The 22,770-nt window shown below is 43.1% G+C and overlaps 1 protein-coding gene across 7 annotated transcripts; it reads left to right on the forward strand.

Annotated features, from left to right (window-relative positions):
- Positions 1-4,439: 4,439 nt before the first annotated feature.
- On the forward strand, positions 4,440-22,470 carry LOC131744784 (zinc finger protein 211-like). Of its 7 annotated transcripts, XM_059044646.2 has the most exons (4): positions 4,469-4,535; positions 5,838-5,964; positions 11,719-12,226; positions 18,350-22,470. In XM_059044646.2, the coding sequence occupies exon 4, from the start codon at positions 18,418-18,420 to the stop codon at positions 20,335-20,337; it is 1,920 nt and encodes a 639-aa protein (XP_058900629.1). In that variant the 5' UTR covers positions 4,469-4,535; positions 5,838-5,964; positions 11,719-12,226; positions 18,350-18,417; the 3' UTR covers positions 20,338-22,470. The 7 variants fall into 7 exon arrangements, with proteins under 7 accessions (XP_058900626.1, XP_066876010.1, XP_058900629.1 ...); XM_059044643.2 differs by lacking the exon at positions 11,719-12,226 and having other exon boundaries at positions 4,440-4,723; XM_067019904.1 differs by lacking the exon at positions 11,719-12,226.
- The last annotated feature ends 300 nt before the right edge of the window (positions 22,471-22,770 follow it).

The following is a 22,770-nucleotide window of genomic DNA, read 5'->3' on the forward strand; positions in this document are numbered from 1 at the left end:
ACATAACTCTGGTAACTTTATTGCACATGAAAGTATTCTAAATATTACTGCATATCAGCACAACTAGGGAAACAGTGTGTTAGCTTTTGAATGCTAACACCCTTCAGTGCAGCCTGGATGTACAAGCTCATGTACCACAGCACAAAAGATGTGTGACAGAAATGAAACATTCTTGGGAAAATAAAATGGGAGATGCTGACCCAGCATGGCAGGTGTGGCCACACAAACACTCCAGGTAGATTGTGGGACAGGCGTGTGATAGGGATGCTCAACATTCTGGCATGTGGGCCACACACAATCACACAGTTCTAGTGGATCCATGTGATGAGGTGGGTGCAGACTGGCTTAGAAGGAATAGCCTCTCCCACATCACTGCAAGTTTGATGATGCACTGATGGTGTACGTTTCAGGGACTGGGTCACCACCTTGTTACAAGCTGGAGATTCATACCTGTGAGCAGCTTTATCAAGCAAAGGACTTGGGGTGGGGTTTTACAGGTTTATGTGAGGTGTCAGCCTGCATTCAGCCCTTAGCATTTGGACGAAGTTTTGTCAAGGGTGAGTCTTGAGGAGATGTGGGCACGTTCTTGCTGATTAGCAATCATTCGGTGATTTATGTTTTTCTGGTGGGTAGGAGAAGCAGTAAGGAGATGGGTGAGGGGGTTAAGAGGAAGAGCCTTGGTTACAGGGAGAGTGCTGCAGTGGACATTCTTTGTCCTTCAGGGACCCTCACAGGGTTCAAAATACTTACCAGGACAATCTGTACCCAGGCACATTCTGAAGTGGGTTCATGAAGAACACGGACACGACCTTGGAAACAAATCACTGCATATGGCATATGGTGGAGGTACCTGTCATATTTGCGGCGATGCTGAAGACCCTGTGTGGTTTGTTGGGTTCGTGCTGCTGTCCCTGTGAACAGCTTCACAAAAGGGAAGGTGTTTGCAGAGAGATGTACACTGGGGGAGGTGGAGCTGGAGGCCCTGGTGTGGATGCAGATGTGAGGTGTGGGTAGTTCATGGTTGGGACACAGCTGATAGATTCTGTGCAGGGAGGTGCAGAAGAGAAGCCAGTGCACCTGTGCAGTGTAGAGGATGCACTCTCATCAAAGCGATGGCAGCTGAATGCCATTCTGGAAGTCCTTCAAACTTTCTGAACTGCAGACCCCTCCTTTCACAAATGGGAAAAATAATAATAGATTCTGAGCACTGGGCAGCTTAGGTAGATAAGTGGGGTCATTCACAGGAAAGCCATCAATGTTTGTTCCCAGTGAAAAGATAGTCCTGTCCATCAGCATGGGGTGGAAGGAATGAGCAGGGCTCTTGGGGAGAAGGGGACAGAGGGTGTCAGGATGGACAAGGTGTTCTTTGAGTCCCCAAACCTGCTTGGGGAGTGAAAGAGGACTACAGTGACCAGACTGCTTGTGACCTGAACCAGGTGACCTAACATTGAATCCCAATTCTTAGGCCATTGCTGGGGGTTCACAAGCAGAGCAGAAGATACCCTGTATGTGGGCCACAGTTTCCTCTCAAGAAATGGTCCGTTTGCTGCAGGATAAATGCCCCTACATCCTCCCAGCCTGTTACCACCTAAGCTACAACCCCAGTGCCCTCTGTTACCTTTCTGATTCCTGTTCCATCTGAACACCCTGGGTCCCCTCCCACAGTTCCTTGGGTAGGAAATGGGACTTTTCAAATCACCTTCACAGCATTTGTTCCTTTGAGCAGCCACAGCAAGGAGCAGAGGTTGCAGAGTCTAGAGACCTCTTCGTGGATTCTGTCTGAGTACCCTCTGGGGTTGTGACCTTGAGGAAGTCCCCTCTCAGCCCTTCCATTTCTTCAGGTCTGAAATGGGGATATTATCAATACCTCCTATGGATTTAGAGGACTGTGGAGGGTACATGTGTGATCCAAGTCCCTCAGCGCCCAGGTGGCTCCCTAGGTGCCATTTTTGGTGGTTTGTAAGGATCCTCCCAATACTCTGTCCTTGTCTACAGAAAGTAGATTTATGTTTGACTGAAATGGATTTAACAGTGTTAAGGGAAAATTTTATTCTGACACTTGTTAAAATGGTAAGGAATTCTTTATTCAGAACTATCAATATTTTGGATAGGTGTCAAGCTTCTGACAATATAGGTGATATATTGAGTTCAATTTTAAGACAGCTGAGGATTTAGAACCAAGGAGTAGAGTGAATGGGTCAGTGGATGGAAAATTACCAACAGAAAACAGGGTAAGGTGTGTTCTTGCTAAACCAACTTAAAAATCTTGCCATAGAGGTCAGATATCGAGGATGGGAAATGGGTGTTTGATCAGATATCACTGAGGGAGTTACTCTTACTAAGCGGGCTTTGCAGATGTCTTGATAAAACTTGGCTAAGCAGACCCTGCAAGGATGGGTCAAAGACCAAGATCTGTGGGAAATAACGCTCAGAGGAGTCTGACTAAAGCTTAGGCAAAGAGAGAGCCTTTGTCAGTCTCTGGTGTTGAAGGAAATGACCTTTTGTCCTCCAAACAATACAGGTTCATTTCTCATTTGGTTGTTCATTATGGCCCAGCTGAGAGGAAATCAAGGTGGCAGTGTAAGAGGACATGAGCTCATTTCTCCACATGAACACATCAAAAATACATCTACGGTGGAACAATCTTCACTGAAAACTAACTGGAAACTGGCAGAAGGACTCCTGTACAACCAAGTCTGTAAGCATCATACACACGTAATCCGGCAGGAAGGGAAGAAAAGCACTGGGGTCTAGAGATGTGGGACTCAGAGGAGAAGGGAGATCACATGGGCAGACACGCACCCTGGGCAGTGAGCTGATCGAGTCCAGACTGGGTGATCCAGTCCTAGATTCTATGTGGTAGGGGCAAACCTCCTTACTGGTTGGAGGACCAGCGGGACAGAGAGAAAGGTTGGAGGAGGCTGGACCCTGTTTGGAAGGAGTGTGCATGCTCCCACCTCGTCCTGAGGCCGGACATAGAGAGGTCTGCTTCAGCAGCTGCCGGTTTCCAGTAAGCAGGTTCACCACATACCCCAGCCAGAGCAGAAGAAATGCTCTGGCTCCACTAACTCCATGCCCCAACATGTCGCTGGATCTGGGGCAGTCAAGACCAGGGAAAGACTCCATTTATGGATTAAGAGGCAACCCAGTCCCAGGGCAGAGCTCAGGTGGGGCTGCGGTGGCCATTGTGGGAACTTGCTCCACTGGTACATGAGAAGCAGCCCACATCTCTGACGGTAGGTGTTTGGCCACAGCTCACCCACTCCACCATACACTCAGAGAAGCCACACTGGCCCTGCCTTCTCCCTGTGGAGCGGTGTCACAGCAGGGCGGGAGTGGTGGAGGCTGGAGACACTGATTAGCTGGGAGAGAGTAAGGGGTCTTGTCCCAGAGGCAGGATAATATATGAATAATTGCCCAGCTTGAAGACCAAAGAAAGAGCCCAGAGACAAGGACAGAGACATCAATGGTTTAATGGATAGGGGATCTTACTTATCCAGAGCAAGGTCCTGGAGACACACTCCCAACATGGTCTGCAGAGAGGAGGCAGAATGTGACTGCAGTTCTTTTTTACTGGGGAGCAGAAGGACGTTACCTGATTTAGAGGGAATTGACGTGAGGTTGGCTCATCAGTTCTCGGAAACCATCACAGGAGAACAGCACTCACAACCCCTTTGATAAACTATCAATGTGAAGAAGTTATGATCTAACGATTAGAACAATCACTACCTGTGGCTAGGGCAAGAAGGTAAGCATTGACTGATTAAGCCTTATGATTAACGGGGAAGGTCAGGCATGTGAGTAGGGTACAGGTGAATCAGACTGGGGGGGCAGGGATGTACATAGAGCACGAATACAGCCATTCTGGGTGGCCAGATCATCTGTCAGTGTTTCTCACTGACTTGGGAACAATCACTAACTATGCAGCCAGGAGAGTCTTTGCTGGTGGGACCAAAAGCAGTGCTTTCCCTCTTGTTTAGCTGCATCAGGCCTGCCCAATATCTCCTTTCCAGATTCCCAGTCAGGGTCCTGTCGTTTTTCTTGTCCCTGACCATAACTTACAAAATGACTCTAGCACTTCAGGGTGCATGCGTTTCAAGAGCAATAGGATGATTATTTACTTCTAGTTACCGCTGGATGTCGACGTGGTTTGGCTTCAAGGAGTCTGAGATTAAATAAATTGCTCTGAAGTATCCCCCCCTTTCCCTCATGTATCCCCACCCAGACCTTAAGAGGGATGGAGCCGATTCCTCGGCCGCCCCACACCAGCCGATTTCCCAGCGCTCTCCTCGGTGCTGTTAAGGCTTTTTTCCTGGTGCTTCCAGTGTGGGGCGCCACTGCTTCAGGCCTTGGAACTACATTACCCAGAAGAACTTGCGCTAAGGGAACGTTCACCCAATGAAAATCTAGAAAAGGCATTTCCGGGAGCGGAACATCAGGGAGGGGGACTTCCGGTGTCTTCGTGGCGGACATTTTGATTGTTGTTGAGGCTGTAGACCTGGTCAATAGCTCCGCTGTGCGGTGTTGGGAACGAGGTGAGGAGCCCAAGAGGCGGAAGTGGAGGGTTTGTGCGCACTACACAGGGGCGGGTCTTAGGGTCGGGGAGGACGCCGCCGCTTGTGGGGAGTAACCGTGCCGACTCCGACCCGGTTGCTGGGCTGTCGCCACTCCGCTGCACGAAAAGACTCCGATGGCGGCGCCTGCGCTGACAGACCCACCTCAGGTAAACGCTGCGGTCTCCGGGTTCTTGCTTGCCCGTTTCCCCACCGAAATACGAACGCCCCGAGTGAGCGGCGCCTGGTCACGTCTGGTCTACGACAGTGAGGGCTTCAGGGGTGGTTTATCTATTTCTAACCACCAGTATATGCGGTGTGAGTGAGGCTTGGAGACGCAACTGAAGCAGGAACTTTCCGGGGACGTGTACTACGTCTTGTTTCTGCGAGGAACCAAGTTTGAGGCCAGGCTTCATCTGGAGTGGTAGCTGAGAGGTTGTACCTTTCTTCTTAGGGCCCTCGGAGCGGTGGAGAGTTTTGATCAAAGGAAGGACACGATATGAGTGAGGCTTTAAAAAATGCTCCAAAGCCTGTTCAGTGGAAGGAAAGACTATAGGTGGGTGATGACGACTTTGAGGCAGAGGGAAGTTGTGGCTTTTCCAAGGTCACAACTGATAAACGGTAGCACTGGAGACGGAGGCAGGGAGGGGAGATTAGCCAGTCAGCCCGAGGTTACCTGGCTCTGGTACCGCCATGGGGACATGGAAGGCCTGAGCCCCTGGAGTACCACCATGGTCACTTTCTTCTATGGCCTTCTTGTTCCCACAGATTCCCAGGGCTGCAGAAGCACTTTTAGTGAAAGGAGGTTGTCACAGTCCTCACTTGTTTTGACCCCCATGCACACATTCTCTGTATTTGAGGTGTCTTAGGGCTCTTCACCTGCCATTCTACTAGCTTTTTGGTTTTGGGACCTTGGAGAACCTCATGCTCTGGGTACAGAGTGCAGGCCCAGAGGGTCTATGGAGGGAGTATGGAAGGTTACTCCTAGAACCCATACCAGTATGTGGAAGTACTTTGAGGTGAGGTTGAGTTGGTTTAGGTAAGTGCAGGTCTCCTTTATTTTCTGGTGAGAATAAACAGCACAGAAGAGCAGGATTTCGGCTTCAAATGACTGCCTGTGTGTTCTGGAGGCAATGGGCGATTCAGATCAGAGGAGGGAGGTTTTCTACCCCAGGTCTCAAATGGCTCCATCTCGTTGGGCAGTAGGGGAAATGTGTGGGAAGATGGATTGTGGGTTTTCAGGAGTGAGAACGTTCATGGTTTTATTTGTCCCTGTTATACCAGGGCAGTGTGACCTTTGAGGATGTGGCCGTGTACTTCTCCTGGGAGGAATGGTGTCTTCTTGCTGAGGTTCAGATACACCTGTACCTTGATGTCATGCTGGAGAACTTTGCACTTGTATGCATGCTGGGTAAGACCCTCACACCCACCCCTATCCTGTGAGCTAGGTTCTTCCTTTCTTCTCTTCCTCAAGGGCAGCTCTGTCCTCACATCTGGAACATGGGCACTGCTTTCTTCTTAAATTCCTTGGTTATGTGCTGTGGTTACTATGGCTAGGCAGAGTGCATCCCTAGTCCTTAGTGCCCAAACACCAGTCGCCCCAAAGTTGCAGCTAAGGATTCAGGGTCAGTAGTCTTTTTTTGTTTATTGTTTTTAATTTTATTGAAGTATTGTTGATTTACAATTTTGTTTTAATATTTGCTGTACAGTAGGTCCCTGGTTATCCACTTATAATACAGCAGTGTGTACATGTCAGTTCCAAACTCCCTAACTATCCATCCCCTTCCCCCTTCCCCCCTGGCAACCACAAGTTCATTCTCTAAGTCCGTGAGTCTGTTTCTGTTTTCTAAATAAGTTTATATGTATCAACTTTTTTTAAGATTCTGCATATCTTTCTCTTTGTGACTTAACGTTACTCAGTATGACAATCTGTAGGTCTATCCATGTTGCTCTGAATGGCATTATTTCATTCGTTTTAATGGCTGAGTAATATTCCATGGTATATAAGCACCACATCTTCTTTATCCATTCAACTGTCAATGAACATTTAGGTTTCTTCCATGTCTTGGCTATTGTAAACAGTGCTGCATTGAACATTGGGGTGCACGTATCCTTTCAAACCACGTTTTTCTCTGGATATATGGTGAGGAATAGGATTGTTGGAATATATGGTAACTCTAATTTTCATTTTTTGAGAAACCTCCATACTGTTCTCCATAGTGGCTGTACCAGTTTATAGTCCCAGCAGCAGTGTAAGAGGTTTCCTTTTTCTCCACACCCTCTCCTACACTTGTTATTTGTAGGCTTTTTAATGATGGCCATTCTGAGTTGTGTGAGGTTGTACCTCATTGTATTGAATAGTTTTGATTTGTATTTTTCTGAAAATTAGCGATGATGGGTATATTTTCATGTGCTATTGCCCATTTGTGTTTTTGCTTTAGAGAGATGTTTATTTAGGTCTTCTAGGTTGTTTGTTATTGAGTTGTATAGCTATTTATATATTTTGGAGATTAAGCCTTTGTCACATTATTTGGAAATAAGATATCTTTTTGTTTTCTTTATGGTTTCCTTTGCTGTGCCAAAGCTTATAAGTTTGATTAGGTCCCATTTGTTTATTTTTGCTTTTATTTCTGTTGACTTGGGAGACTGTCATGGTCAGTAGTCTTGCCATCTGCCTGATCGATCCCTCCTTGTTTGCCCTCTCTTTGGCCAGGTGACTGTCCAAATGAATGGTACCCAAGTTTTGCTCCATTCTTCTACGTGACATATTTTTGTGTTTGACTGTGTCACAGTGTTGTCACTGACATGGTTAGTACTAAAACGGACCATAGATGTTTTTGCAAGACCTTTCTTCAAGATTCCAATTTCTCTATATCCATGCCAGCATCCTTTTTTTTTGTCTCTTTTTATTTTTTTAACATTTATTTATTTCGGTTTTGCCAAATCTTAGTTGTGGCAGGTGGGTTCCTTAGTGGCGGCTCGCTCGTTCCTTAGATGCGGCTTGCAGACTCTTTAGTTGTGGCATGCGAACTGTTAGTTGTGGCATGCATGTGGGATCTAGTTTCCTGACCAGGAATCGAACCCTGACCCCCTGCGTTAGAAGCGCAGAGTCTTAACCACTGCTCCACCCAGAATGTGCCAGCATCTGTTATTTTCTGTTCTCTTGTTTTGGCCTTGCCGGGGGGCATGCAGGATCTTAGTTCCCCAAGAAGTGATGACCAGGGATCGAACCTGCGCCCCTTTCAGTGACAGCGTGCAATCTTAACCACTGGACTGCCAGGGAGGTCCCTGTTATTTTCTGTTCTTTTCATCATAGCCATCCTAATGGGGGTGAAATGGTATATTTTTCTTATTTTTCTTATTTCAGTTACTTCCCTTTCGGTGTGCTTATTGGCCATTTGTACAGCTTTAGAAAAATATCTGTTCAAGTCCTTTTTTATTTATTAATCAAGTTGGGTTTTTGGTTGTTGTTGAATTACAGATTTATCCATAGATTCTGGATATAAATCCCTTTTTATATACGTGTTTTGGAAATGTTTTCTCCCATGGTTGTTGTTGAATTACAGATTTATCCATAGATTCTGGATATGAATCCCTTTTTATATACGTGTTTTGGAAATGTTTTCTCCCAATCTGTGGTTTCTTTCTTACTGTGTTTATAGTGTCCTTTGATGTTAAAAAGTGTTTCATTTTTTCCTTTCTTCCCCCAGCTTTCTTGGGCTATAATGACACATAAGTTTGTGTAAATTAAAGGTATGCGACCAAAATTGTTCATTTTTATGAGGTCCAATTTGTTTATTTTTTGTTTTGTTGCTTTTGCCTTTGTTGTCAAAGGCAAGAAATCATGGCTGAATCCAACGTTTTGAAGCTTTTCTTGTTTGTTTTTTCTAAAACCTTTTTAGTGTTAGCTCTTACGTTTAGGCCTTTGATATATTTTGAGTGAATTTTTGTGTATGGTGTTAGGTAAGGTTCTAATTTCATTGTTGTGCATGTGGGTATCCGGTTTTCCCAGCGCCGTTTGTTGAAAAGGCTGTCCTTATTCAATGGAAATCATATTCTTGTTAGTAATTATTGCATCATATATCTGAGGGCTGATTTTTAGACACTCTAATCTCTGTTCTATTCCATTGGAGTATATATCTGTCTTTATGCCAGTAGCACTTTATGCTGTTTTGCTTACTGTAGCTTTGTAAGAAAGTTTGAATTCATGTGTTGTGAATCCTTCAACTTTGTTGTTTTTCACAATTGCTTTGGCTGTATTGAATCCCTTGAGAGTCTATGTGAATTTGAGTCTGAATTTTTCTATTTCTTGAAGGCGTCATTGTTTTTGATAGGGATTGCATTGAATCAAAAATCCCCCATCTGAGTGTTAAAATAGATGAACCTACACGAACACATCATTATCACTCAAAATCTAAAGTTTGCGATAGGGTTCACTCATGGTGTACATTCTGTGGGCTTTGATAAATGTATAATGATATGTATTCACCATTATAGTATCATACAGAATGTGTTCCATTTTTGAACTAAAAATTATCCATGCCCCACCTGTTCATCCCTTCTTCCCCTGTACTCCTTGGTATCCCCCGATTACTTTTTTTACTGTCCATTAGTTTCCCCTTTTTGAGAATGTCATATCCTTGGACTCATACAGTATGTAGGCTTTTCATCTTAGCTTCTTTCACATAGTAACATGCATTTTAAGTTTTCTACATGTCTTTTCATGACTTGATAGCTCATTGCAGTTTAGTTGTAAATAATGTTGCTGTTCTCTGGATGTATCATGTTTATCCATTCATCTACGGAAGGACTTCTTGATTACTTCCAAGTTTTGAAAGTTATGAATAAAGCTACTGTAAATATCTGTTTGAAACTTTTTGTGTGTAGGTCCATTTTCAATTCCTTTCTATAAATACCACAGAGTACAGTTGCTGGAGGATATAAGATTACATTCAGTTTAGTAAGAAACTACCAAACTGCCTTTCAAAGTGGACGCTACCATTAAGCATTCCAATCGGCAATGAATGAAATACCTGTTGCTCCACACCCTTACCAGCATTTGGTGTTGTCAGTGTTTGGACTTTGGCTATTTTTATAGGTATGTATTGGTATCTGCTTTTGAGTTTAATTTGCATTTCGGTGCATCTTTGTATATGCTAAATTGTCATGTGTATATCTTCTTTTAATAAGGTGTCTGTTAAGGTGTTTTGCTCATTTTGTATTTGGGTTGTTGTTTTTGTACTGAATTTTAAGGGTTTTTTGTACTTAACTTTTAGGTCCATGATCCATTTTGAGTTAATTTTTGTGAAGGGTGTAAAGTTTGTGTCCAGAATTCATGTCTTGGCATGTGATGTTCAATTGTTCCACTACTATTTATTCAAAAGACTTCTTTTTTTCCCTTTGTATTACACTTGTCATCTGTCAAAAGTCAGATGAGTGTATTTCTGTAGATCTGTTTTTGCGCTCTCAATACTGTTCATTGATCAGTTTCTCTATCCTTTCGACAATACTGCACTGGCTTGATTACATTTTTTTTTTTTTTTTTGCCATGCCACACAGCTTGTAAGTTCTTAGTTTCCCAACCAGGGATTGAACCCTGGGCCCTCGGCAGTGAGTGTGCGGAGTCCTAACCAAGGCGTGCCAGGGAATTCCCAGGCTTGATTACATTAGATACTAAATCTTGTTTTTCTTTTCCTTTTTCTTTCTTTTTCTGTTTTTCTTTTTATTTATTTTTGGCTGTGTTGGGTCTTCATTTCTGTGTGAGGGCTTTCTCTAGTTGTGGCAAGCGGGGGCTAGTCTTCATCGCAGTGCACGGGCCTCTCACTATTGCGGCCTCTCTTGCTGCGGAGCACAGGCTCCAGATGCACAGGCTCAGTAGTTGTGGCTCACGGGCTTGGTTGCTCCGCGGCATGTGGGATCTTCCCGGACCGGGGCACGAACCCGTGTCCCCTACATCGGCAGGCAGACTCTCAACCACTGTGCCACCAGGGAAGCCTCTTTTTCTTTTTAAGATACTAAGTCTTGAAGTTGAGTAGTGTCAGTCTGCGACCTTTGTTCTTCAGAATGGTGTTGCTTATTCTGGGACTTTTGCCTCTCTGTATAAACTTTAGGATCAGTTTACTTATATCCACAAAATAATTTGCTGGGATTTTGATTTGGATTGCATTGAATCTAGGTGCAGTCTATGTGAAATTGGGAAGAACTGACTTCTTGACAGTACTGGGTCTTCATATTGTTGAACGTGAATATCTTTCAATTTATTTAGTTCCATTTATTTAGTTCTTTGATTTCTTCATCAGAGTTTTAGAGTTTCCCTTATGTAGGTTTTTTTCTTTTTATATTTATTTATTTATTTATTTTTGGCTGCGTTGGATCTTTCTTGCTGCATGCAGGCTTTCTCTAGTTGCGGTGAGCAGGGGCTACTTTTCATGGCGGTGCGGAGGCTTCTCATTGCGCTGGCTTCTCTTGTTGCGGAGCATGGGCTCTAGGCACATGGGCTTCAGTAGTTGTGGCACATGGGCTCAGTAGTTGTGGCTCGCAGGCTAAGTTGCTCCACAGCATGTGGGATCTTAATGGACCAGTGATCAAACCCACGTCCCCTGCAATGGCAGACAGATTCTTAACCACTGCGCCACCAGGGAAGTCCCTCCTCGTGTAAATCTTGTATATATCTTGGTAGATTTATAATTGTTTCTTCCTTTTTCTCTCCACTTGTTTAGGGGGGTGTTAATGTACATGGTCTTGTGTTTTTAATTTCAAATTTCATTTGTTTATTCTTGATGTATTGGAAAGTGATTGAGTTTTGTATAGTATCCTTGTATCCTAACACCGTGCTATAATTGCTTCCAAGTTCCAGGATTTGTTTGGGGGTATTTTTGGTGTATATTTTGGTTTTTACATAGCTGGTTATATCATCTGAGAATGAAGGCAGTTTGATTCCTTCCTTCCCGATCAGTATAACTTTTATATAACTTTCTCTTCTCAGTCCATTAATTATGACTTCTAGTATAAAATTGAAAGGGAGTTGCCAGAGGGAACATCCTTGCCTTCTTCATCTTATTGCGAAAATTTCTAGTTTTTCTCTAGTTTTTCATCTGGTAAAGATGATAGTTATAGGGTTTTACTTAGATTGTCAAGTTAACGGTTTTTTTTTTTCCGTTTTTAGTTTACTAGGAGATGGAGATTTTGATCATGAATGGGTGTTGGATTTTGCCAGATCTGGTTTTCCAAATCTGTCAATGAGATCATGTATTGGTGGACTTTTTTTTCTTTTTGTTTTTTGGCTGTGCCACAGCTTTCAGTGTCTTAGTTCCCTGGCCAGGGATTGAACCTGGGCTAAAGCAGTGAAAGCGCCAAGTCCTAACCACAGGACTGCCAAGGAATTCTCTCATATTTGTATTTAAAGTGGGTTTCTGGACTTCACTCCTGGTGCATCAGTTAAGAATCCACCTGCCAATGCAGGGGACATGGCTTCGATCCCTGGTCCAGGAAGATCCCATGTGCCACAGAGCAGTTTAGCCTGTGAGCACAACTACTGAGCCTGTGTGCTGCTACTACGGAAGTCCGTGTGCCCAGATCCCGTATTCTACAAGAGAAGCCACCACAATGAGAAGCCTGTGCACCACAATGAAGAGTAGCCCCTGTTCGCTGGAACTAGAGAAAGTGTGCACACAGTAAGTTGATACAGCCACTATGGAGAACAGTATGGAGGTTCCTCGAAAAACTAAAAATATAACTACCATATGACCCAGCAATCCCACTACTGGGGATATACCCTGAGAAAACCAGAATTCAAAAAACTACATGTACCACAGTGTTCATTGCAGCACTATTTACAATAGCCAGGATATGGAAGCAACCTAAATGTCCATCAACAGTTGAATGGATAAAGAAGATGAGATACATATATACAATGGAATATTACTCAGCCATAAAAATGAACAAAATTGAGTTATTTGTAGTGAGGTGGATGGACCTAGAGTCTGTTATACAGAGTGAAGTAAGTCAGAAAGCGAAAAACAAATACCATATGCTAATGCATATACATGGAATCTTAAAAAAAATGGTACTCATGAACCTAGGAGCATGACAGGAATAAAGACACAGATGTAGAGAATGGACTTGAGGACACGGGGAGGGGGAAGGGTAAGCTGGGGCGAAGTGAGAGAGTAGCATTGACATATATACACTACCAAATGTAAAGTAAATAGCTAGTTGGAAGCAACCGCATAGCACAGGGAGATCAGCTCGATGCTTTGTGATGACCTGGAGGGGTGGGATGGGTAGGGTGGGAGAGAAGCTCAAGTGGGAGGGAATATGGGGATATACGTATACAGATAGCTGATTCACTTTGTTATACAACAGAAACTAACACAACATTGTAAACCAATTATACTCCAATAAAGTTATAAAATAAATAAATAAGTAAAGTGGGTTGTTTTGAGAGAACATATAGCTGACTCCTGCTTATGGATTCACTCTGATAATCTCTCTTTTCATTGGTGCATTAAGACTATCAGTGTTTAATATATTGATATAGTTGGATATATATTTAATGTATTTGTTACCATTTTCTACCATTGCCCTTATTCTTTGTTCCTATGTTAGTCTTCCACTCTTGTTTTTACTGTTTAGATCGAGTACCTTGTATGATTGCATTTTCTCTCCTTGTTAGTGTATCAGATCTACTCATTTTCTTTTCATTTTTTTTTTTTTTATGTAGTTGTGCTAGAGTTTGCACTCTGTATTTACATCTGATTGAAGTCCACTTTCATATAACACTGTATGGCTGCCTTGGTAGTTTGAATACTTTATAATTTAAAAAAATCCTAATTACTATCTCTCCTGCATTGTATTATTGTTCTCATTTGTTTTAATTTTACAAAGCATACATAAATGGGTGTGTTTAAAAATGCATAATGGGGCTTCCCTGGTTGTGCAGTGGTTGCGAGTCTGCCTGCCAGTGCAGGGGACACATGTTCAAGCCCTGGTCTGGGAGGATCCCACATGCTGTGGAGCAGCTAGCCCATGTGCTACAGCTGCTGGGCCTGTGCTCTGGAGCCCGTGAGCCACAACTACTGAGCCTGCATGCCACAACTACTGAAGCCTGTGCACCTAGAGCCTGTGCTCTGCAACAGGAGAGGGCACTGCAATGAGAAGCCTGTATACCTCAACAAAGAATAGCTCCTGCTCGCCACAACTGGAGAAAGCCCACATGCAGCAGTGAAGACACAATGCAACCAAAAATAAATAAATAAATAAATTTAAAAAATGCATAATGGAGTATACAGTTACTATTGTTCCTTAGAAGACATGCATATGGGCAACAACTATGTGAAAAGATGCTCAATATCACTAATGGTCGGGAAATGCAAATCAAAACCACAATGAGGATTTCCCTGCTGGCACAGTGGTTGAGAAGCCACCTGCCAATGCAGGGACATGGGTTCGAGCCCTGGTCTGGGAAGATCCCACATACCGTGGAGCAACTAAGCATGTGAGCTACAACTACTGAGCCTGCACCCTAGAGCCCATGAACCACAACTTCTGAAGCCCGCGCATGTAGATCCCGTGCTCCACAACAAGAGAAGCCACTGCAATGAGAAGCCCGTGCACCACAACGAAGAGAGCCCCTGCTTACGGCAACTAGAGAAAGTCTGCATACAGCAACGAACACCCAATACAGCCAAAAATAAATAAATAAATAGTACATTTATTTAAAAAAATAATAATCCACCTGCCACTGCAGGGGACGTGGTTTAGATCCCTGATCTGGGAAGGTCCCACGTGCTGCAGAGCAACTAAGGCCCTGCCCCACACTACTGAGCCTGTGCTTTAGAGCCCATGAGCCACAACTTCTGAGTCCGAGTGCCACAACTACTGAAGTCTGTGCGCCCTACATCCTGCACTGCAACTACTGAGCCCATGCGACACAACCGCTGAAGCCTATGCACTCTAGGGCCTGTGTGCTGCAATTATCAAGCCTGCGTGCTGCAACTACTTAAGGCTGCGCGCATAGAGCCCATGCTCTGCCACAAGAGAATCCACCACAATGAGAAACCCACGCACCACAACAAAAGACTAGCCCCCGCTCACTGCAACTAGAGAAAGCCCACATGCAGCAATGAAGACACATTGCAGCCAAAAATAAATAAAAAGTTAGGGAAAAAAAGCACTGTGAGATACCACCTCACACATGTTACAATGTCTGTTGTGAAAAAGCCAAGAAATAAGTGTTGGTGAAGTTGTGGAGAAAAGGGACCCCTTGTGCACTGTTGGTGGGAGTATACATTGTTACAACTACTATGGTAAACTATGGAGAATCCTTACAAAATTCAAAAAGGAACTTCCATATGGTCCAGCAATCACACCTCTGTGTAATTATCCACAGGGAGTGAAATCATCATCTGAAAAAGATATCTGTACCTCAGGTTTATTGCAGCATTATTTACAATATTCAAGATATGGAAACAACCTAAGTGTCCATTGATGGATGAGTGGATCTAACAAACATGTGGTATATGTGGCATATTATTCAATATTATACAACTATAAAGAAAGATGGGGCTTCCCTGGTGACGCAGTGGTTGAGAGTCCGCCTGCCGATGCAGGGGACGCGGATTCGTGCCCCGGTCCAGGAAGATCCCACATGCCGCGGAGCGGCTGGGCCCGTGAGCCATGGCCACTGAGCCTGCGCGTCCTGAGCCTGTGCTCCACAACGGGAGAGGCCACAACAGTGAGAGGCCCACGTACCTCGCCCCCCCCCAAAAAAAAGATGGAAATCTTGCCATTTGCCTCAACATGGATAGACCTTGAGGACATTATGCTAAGTGAAATAAGTCAGAAAGACAAATCCACTTGTCCCACTGTTTCCACGGAGGATTGGTTCCAGGAGCCCCTGCATATACTGAAATCTGTGGATGCTGAATTCTCATAGTCAGCGCTCTGATTCTGAAGTTTTCCCATTTGTGGATTTATCCAGCTACAGATCATGTGATCCTGTGTGTATTTGTTGAAAAATATCTCTGTACAAGTGGACCCAAGTAGTTTTAACCCATGTTGTTCCAGGTTTACCTGTACTACATGAGTATACTTACATGTTGAGTCTTTAAAACAACAACACCACCAAACTCAGGTACAGAGAGAGGATTAGTGATTGCCAGAGCGGGGCAAGGTGGTTAGATGAAGTGAGTGAAGGGTGTCAGAAGTTACAGACTTCTAGTTATAAGATGAGTAAGTCCTGGGGATGTAGTGCACAGCATAGTGACTCTAGTTAACAAAACTGTGTTGTACATTTAGAAGTTTCCAAAGGGTAGATCTTAGAAGTTCTCATCAGAAGAAAAAATATATAATTATGTATGTTAACTAAACTTATTGTGGTACTCATAGCAGTGTATACATAAATCATGTTGTACAACTTAAAGAAATACAATGTCCCATGTCAATTTTATGTCAATGAAAGTTTTTTACTCTCTTATGGTCTTCCTTTCTCTATAAGCCCAAATTTGTGATCTATGTCATATTTCCTCTCTGAAGAACTCCTTTTAATATAGTCCTACAATTTTTCTGTGTCTAAGAACGTATTTATTTCATCATCTGTGTTGAAGATTTATGTTGCTGGTTACCAAATTCTAGGTTAGTGATGTCCCCTCCCCCTTCCCACTTTAAATATTTTACTGCATTCAGTTCTTATTTCCCTGAGTTCTGAGGAGAAGTCAAATGTAATTGTTTTTTTTTTTGCTTCTCTTGGGAAAGGTGTTGATTCCTTTAGGCTCTTTTAGTACTTTTTTTTTCTGCATTTGAATGTGATAAACCTAAGATGTAGTGTTTTTGGTATTAAACCTGCCTCATGTTCACTGAGCTTTCTGGATCTGTTGGTTGGTGTCTGACATGATTTTGTTAGAAATTCTCCATCATTATTGCCTCAAGTATTTCTTCCGTTTCTTTTTTTCTTTCTGTTTGAGATGTTTCCATATGTGTGTGTTAAACCTTTTGTGGTTGTCCCACGGATGTTGTATATTCAGGTATTTTTTTAAATTTTAATTTTTGTATTTTTTCACTTCATCTTTCAGTTTTGGAAGTTTCTCCTAACAGAAAAAGAAGCTCAAAGATTCTCTCCTTAGCTGTGTCCAGGGTACGAATAAGCCCATCACAGTCATTCTTCATTTCTGTTGTGGTGTACTTGATCTTTAGCATTTCTTTTTGGTCCTTTGTTAAAATTTTCATCTCTCAGCTTACATTTCCCTTCTGGCATTGTATGCTGTCTGCTTTATCCATTAGTAGACATTAATTATCATATTAGTCATAATTATTTTATATTCCCAATGCGATTGTTCAAACATCCCTATGATATTTGATTTTGATTCTGAAGCCTTGTCTTTTCAAACTGTTTTGTGGTACACTGCAGATCTTCAGAAGATGCCATGGTTGCAAAAGAGATTAATTAGATTCTGCCAGTACAATAGTTGTTTAGGTGGCGAGATACATTCCTAATATTTTGTACTCCATCCACTGTACATCCTTTCCTCTGGTTCCACCAGATGTTCTTTTTTTTGGCCCCAATGTGTGGCATGCCTGACCAAGAATTAAACCTGTGCCCCTTGCATTAGAAACAAAGAGTCTTAACCACTGGGCCACCAGGAAATTCCCTGCACCAGACATGAAATACAATATTTATATATTGTGTATTGTGTACTGAGTTCCTCTGGGCCAGTGTTGGCTATTCAGCCATCCTATGTTCGGACTTGTATCATTTGTGTCCCATGTAGTTGGTCAAATCGGGATGGAGAGTCCTTTGGGCTTCATCAGATGGACATGACTCTGGTCTCAGCAAAAAGCCTCAGAGGTAGCCTGATTAAGATGACTGACAACTGAGAGAGGCCTTGATATTAGGTCTGTGTTTGAATGACACCTGGGAGAGGCCTTGATATTAGGTCTGTGTTTAAGTCATATCAAGAAGTATGACTTCCTCTTGACTAGTGTTTTAGTGCCATTGTCAGTGGCTACTAATCACTTCTCTCGTCTTTCTCCATTTGTGACATTCTGCCAACTTGTCATTTCTACTACTACCCATTTTTATTCTGACTGCACCCTTGGATTCATTCCCTACCACCTCTCTAAACCACTTATCTCATGTGGTCTTCACACTGTTTTTCCCGTAGTACCTACTGACACTATTTGTGTCCTCAACATAAGGAATCCTTTAATATTTCTGGAATGCCAGTGACCTGTTGCAGTCAGATTTTCTGAGACTTGGACATACACTTCTTTTTTTTTTTTCTTTAACATCTTTATTGGGTATAATTCCTTTACATTGTTGTGTTAGTTGCTGCTGTATAACAACGTGAGTCAGCTATATGTATACATATATCCCCATATCCCCTCCCTCTTGCATCTCCCTCCCACCTTCCCTATCCCACTCCTCTAGGTGGTCACAAAGCACTGAGCTGATCTCCCTGTGCTATGTGGCTGCTTCCTACTAGCTATCTGTTTTACATTTCGTAGTGTATATATGGACATACACTTCTGTACAGTATCACAGGTCATCAGGAGATGCGGTCCTGGTAAAGGCCATTGACAAAGGAGTGAATTGTACAAGATGCCTTTTGCTTTGGGCCCCATCCAGTTCTTGTGTCCTGTACTTGGTGAGAGCAGCTGCTTCTCAATTTGACCCCAAATTCATTTCCTGAACACAATCCTGTGGACTGGTTCTTTCACTTATCAAATGTAGACTTGTGATGGCCTCACTCCCCCCAGTAAACTCAACATGAACTTCATCATCGCTTCTTTGTTTTCAGGTTCTTTTTCTGCAGTTGAGGATGAAGAAACGCCTTCTGAACAGAGTGTATCTGCAGGAGTGTCACAGATGAGGATCCCCAGGGCAGGTTCATATCCTGAGAAGGCCCAGCCGTGTAAGATGTGTATCCCAGTTTTGAGAGATATTTTGCACTTGGCTGAAGAGCAAGGAACAAATAGGGAGCAGAAATCATACACATGTGCGGCATGTGGGAAACAGTTCTATTTCACTGCAAACCTTCAAGAGCACCAGAAGCAGCACATTAGAGAGAAACCCTTCAGCTGTGATATGGGGAGACCCGCATTTTTCAAAAGCTGCACAATCCATGTAACAGGGAATCTCTCTACCTCCATGGAGATTGGGAACAACTATGTGGCCAACATGGAACTTCAGCCACAGGCCACTAATACCAGGAAGAAACTGAACAACAGTAAGGAGTGTGAAGCTGTTTTTCACAATGGAAAAGGTCATCACAGCTGGGGAGAAGGCAAGAAAGCCTCCAGCCACACAGAAATACTTACTCAGGATGAGAGAGTTCTCACTACTGATGGGTTTTGTGAGTTCAGAGAATGTGGGAAAGCCTTCACCCAAAGAACTAACCTTATTCAGCATGAGCAAGTTCACAATGGAGAAAGGCCTTATGAATGCAGCCATTGTGGAAAATTTTTTAGCCACAAATCCCATTTCCTTACACATCAGAGAGTTAACTGTGGAGGAATGCTCTATGACTGCAGTGAATGTGGGAAATTCTTTAGCCTAAGGAAGTACCTCAGAGCACATAGGAAAATCCACAGTGGAGAAAAGCCTTATGAATGCAAGGAATGTGCTAAATCTTTCATCCAAAAGTGGAACTTAATTGAACATCAGAGAGTTCACACTGGAGAAAAACCTTATCAATGCACCCAATGTGGAAAATTTTTTGCCCGCAAATCCAATTTCCTTGCACATCAGAGAGTTCACACTGGAGAAAAACCTTACGAGTGCAATGAATGTGGGAAATCTCTTACTACTAGCTCTGGCCTCTATTATCATCTGAGAGTACACACTGGAGAAAGGCCTTATGAGTGCAGTGAATGTGGGAAATCTTTCACTACTTGGTCGATCCTTTGTAATCATCAGAGAATTCACAGTGGAGAAAGACCTTTTGAGTGCAGTGAATGCGGGAAATTCTTTAGCCGAAATGAGCAACTCAGTGCCCATATGAATGTTCACACTGGAGAAAAGCCTTATGAGTGCAATAAATGTGGAAAATCGTTTACGAGTAGGTCAAACCTTTGTAATCATTGGAGAGTTCACAGTGGAGTGAGGCCTTTCGAGTGCAGTGAATGTGGGAAGTTCTTTAGCCAAAAGGCACACCTCAATGCCCATAAGAAATTTCACACTGGAGAACAAGTTTATGAGTACAGTAAATGTGAGAAATCTTTAACTCCTGAGCTGAACCTCAAGTGTCATCAGAGAGTTCATACTAGAGAAAGGCCTTATGAGTGCAGTGAATGTGGGAAATCTTTTGTTGCTAGGAGTGGCCTCCGGTATCATCAGAGAGTTCACAATGGAGAAAAGCCTTATGACTGCAGTGAATGTGGGAAATCTTTTACTGCTAGGTCGAGCCTTCGTGATCATCAGAGAATTCACACTGGAGAAAGGCCTTATAAGTGCAGTGAATGTGGGAAATGTTTTACTGGTAGCTCTAGCCTTCTTCGTCATCAGAGAGTTCACAGTGGAGAAAGGCCTTATGAGTGCAGTGAATGTGGGCAGTCTTTTACTAGTCGATCCTCTCTCTGTGATCATCACAGAGTTCACACTGGAGAAAGGCCTTATGGGTGCACTGAATGTGGGAAAGCCTTTAAGCAAAGACAGCTCCTCCGCATCCATAGGAAAATCCACACTGGAGAAAAGCCTTTTGAGTGCAAGGAATGTGGTAAATCTTTCACCCAAAGGTGTCACTTGATTAAACATCAGAGAGTTCACACTGAAGAAAGGGCCTTATGAATATCACAAACATGGCCGGCAGTGACATTGAAGGAGTTCCGGGTGGTAAGAGAGTGAGAAGAACCTGTGCAGCTAATGGACCCTTTCTAGAGTGGAAACTGAGACACAGAGATGATGTGTCATCGGTTTGTGATCTCCCAGAAATGGACAGGGATCTGGACTTCAATGCCAGGTTTCCTGGTTCAGGATATCTGGAGTCCGTTCACTTCACTCCTCCCCTGCCCACCACCCCCAGGTTTGCGGACTGAAAGAACACCTTGTCCATCCTGACACTTCTGTCCCCCGACCCCCACGCCAGGAGCCCTGCTCATACCCCAGCCCCATGCTGATGGACAGGATTATCTTTTCTCTGGGAACCAATATTGATGACTTTCCTGTGACTGACTGCATTTATCTACCCTACCAATCCAGTGCTGTGATTCAGTTATTATTATTGCCATTTGTGAAAGAAGGGGTGTCCAGCTCAGAGATGTTGAGGGACTTCCACAAGGACTCACTAATGCCAGGCCTTTGATGAGAGTGGTTCCTCTACACACTGCACCCGTCCACTGTCTTCTCTCCTGCCCCTCTGAGCAGGGCCTCCACTTGCTGTGTCCTGACCATGAACTACCCACATCTGACATCTGCATCACTAAGAATGAAGCTGGGTCTCCAGCTTCATTTTCACCAGTGCACATCTCCCAGAAACACCCTCCTGCTTGGGAAATTCTCCACAGGGACAGCAGCACTAAGCCAGGAACTCCAGACTGGGTCATTGGTGTCACCCCAGATTTGACACGGGCTCTACGGCCATATGCAGTGATTCGTTTCTAAGGTCCTGTCCATCTTTACATACCCACCTAAGGATGTTCCTGTTGCCCTGTTATGTGGTTGACCCACTCACTGTTCTGGGCAGTGTGAGGGACACGGAAGGACTAAGAATGTCTAGTGTGGCCCTATGTGGCCTGGTCTCCAAGCATCCTCTTCCTAAGCCCTTGATCCATTGCCTCACTGTTCCTCCCATCCCTCCAGAAAAAATGTTAACTCACCAAAATGATGATTGTTAATTAACAAGAACTTGCCCTCCCCCCCTTGGGACCCACACTTGATCAACCTACCTTAAAAGCTAAGATTGAATGTAGGCTGACCCCTCCTATGAAGACTTTAAAATTCATCTATAAGAAATTATGATTTTAATTGCATTTCTTCAGGATTTTTTTTTTTTTTGACTGTGTCACACAGCATGTGTGATCTTAGTTCTTCTGATCAGGAATCTAACCCATGCCCCCTGCTGTGGGAGCCTGGAGTCCTCACCACTGGACCACCAGGGAATTCCCTTTCTTAGGATGGTTGATGTTGAATTTTTGTTTTTCATGTGTCTGTTTTTTACCTGTATGTCCTGTCTGGTTAAATTTCTATTCCTATCTTTTGCCTACTTTTATTTTGTGAGATGGCTATTTTCTCTTTTTTTGACAAAAGAGCGCAGGTAAACAACAAAGACATCTGTTAGATTTCACTCATTCACCAAAAATGTGAGTGATTTCTTTTCTGAATGTAATTGTAATTTGGAAGAGTGAAAGAATACGTTCTCAACTTTTTCTCAATTTTATACTATGTATAATGTAATAGCCACATATATTATACAGGTTTAGGAATAATCTGCATTATTAATATATGCTACCTTAGTGTTAAGTCCAGACATTCAATTACACAGTAAATTAATCTCTGGTTTGTAGTGTTTGCCGGTTTCCATGCTGTAAATATTCCAACCATAGCCAAGATCAAATTGCCGACATAATTTCACTGAACATTCATTTGGGAAGCATTGCCATTAGCCTGCTATTGTATTCTTTTTCCACCATTACAGGTACAGTAGCCACAATTTTAAGAATGTAGCTAATAAACTATAGTAGAATGATTATAAAGTGATAGGTTTTGCATCTTTATTTTGAAAATCATTTACTGGATGAATAGTTGACTTAAGTTTTACCTAGTTAAAATGTACGTTTTGACATACTTGTGTATAGCCCTCCAACCAGTTTCCTCCTGCCATTGTTAATTCATCCTCAACATTAAAATGACTGATGCAAGAGCATATTCTAGTTTTGTAATAGCTATTTTCAAATGTATATATAAATGGAATGACTGTGTTGGACCCTTCGTGTATCTTACATCATTTATCGTGTTTATGCACATTTTTGTGTGTTTTGTATCAAGATTTACTTAGTAGTTTTTAAAATTTATAATCCTAGGTATCATATCTTTGAATACATAACTTCTTAGAATGCATTTCTAAAATAAGAGAGCCCTGGGACTACCCTCGTGGCACAGTGGTTAAGAATCCACCTGCCAGGGACTTCCCTGGTGGCACAGTGGTTAAGAGTCCACCTGCCAATGCAGGGGACATGGGTTTGATCCCTGGTCAGGGAAGATCCCACATGCCACTGAGCAAGT

Source organism: Kogia breviceps, chromosome 18, assembly GCF_026419965.1.
Source record: "Kogia breviceps isolate mKogBre1 chromosome 18, mKogBre1 haplotype 1, whole genome shotgun sequence".
In the NCBI taxonomy this organism is placed as follows: domain Eukaryota; kingdom Metazoa; phylum Chordata; class Mammalia; order Artiodactyla; family Physeteridae; genus Kogia; species Kogia breviceps.

Excerpts from the sequence above, each read along its gene's own strand:
- LOC131744784 (XM_059044643.2), top strand. The coding sequence starts at position 4,691 with ATGGCGGCGCCTGCGCTGACAGACCCACCTCAG. Across the intron at positions 4,724-5,837 it reads CGCTGACAGACCCACCTCAG|GGCAGTGTGACCTTTGAGGA; the intron begins GTAAACGCTGCG and ends CTGTTATACCAG. Across the intron at positions 5,965-18,349 it reads TGCACTTGTATGCATGCTGG|GTTCTTTTTCTGCAGTTGAG; the intron begins GTAAGACCCTCA and ends CTTTGTTTTCAG.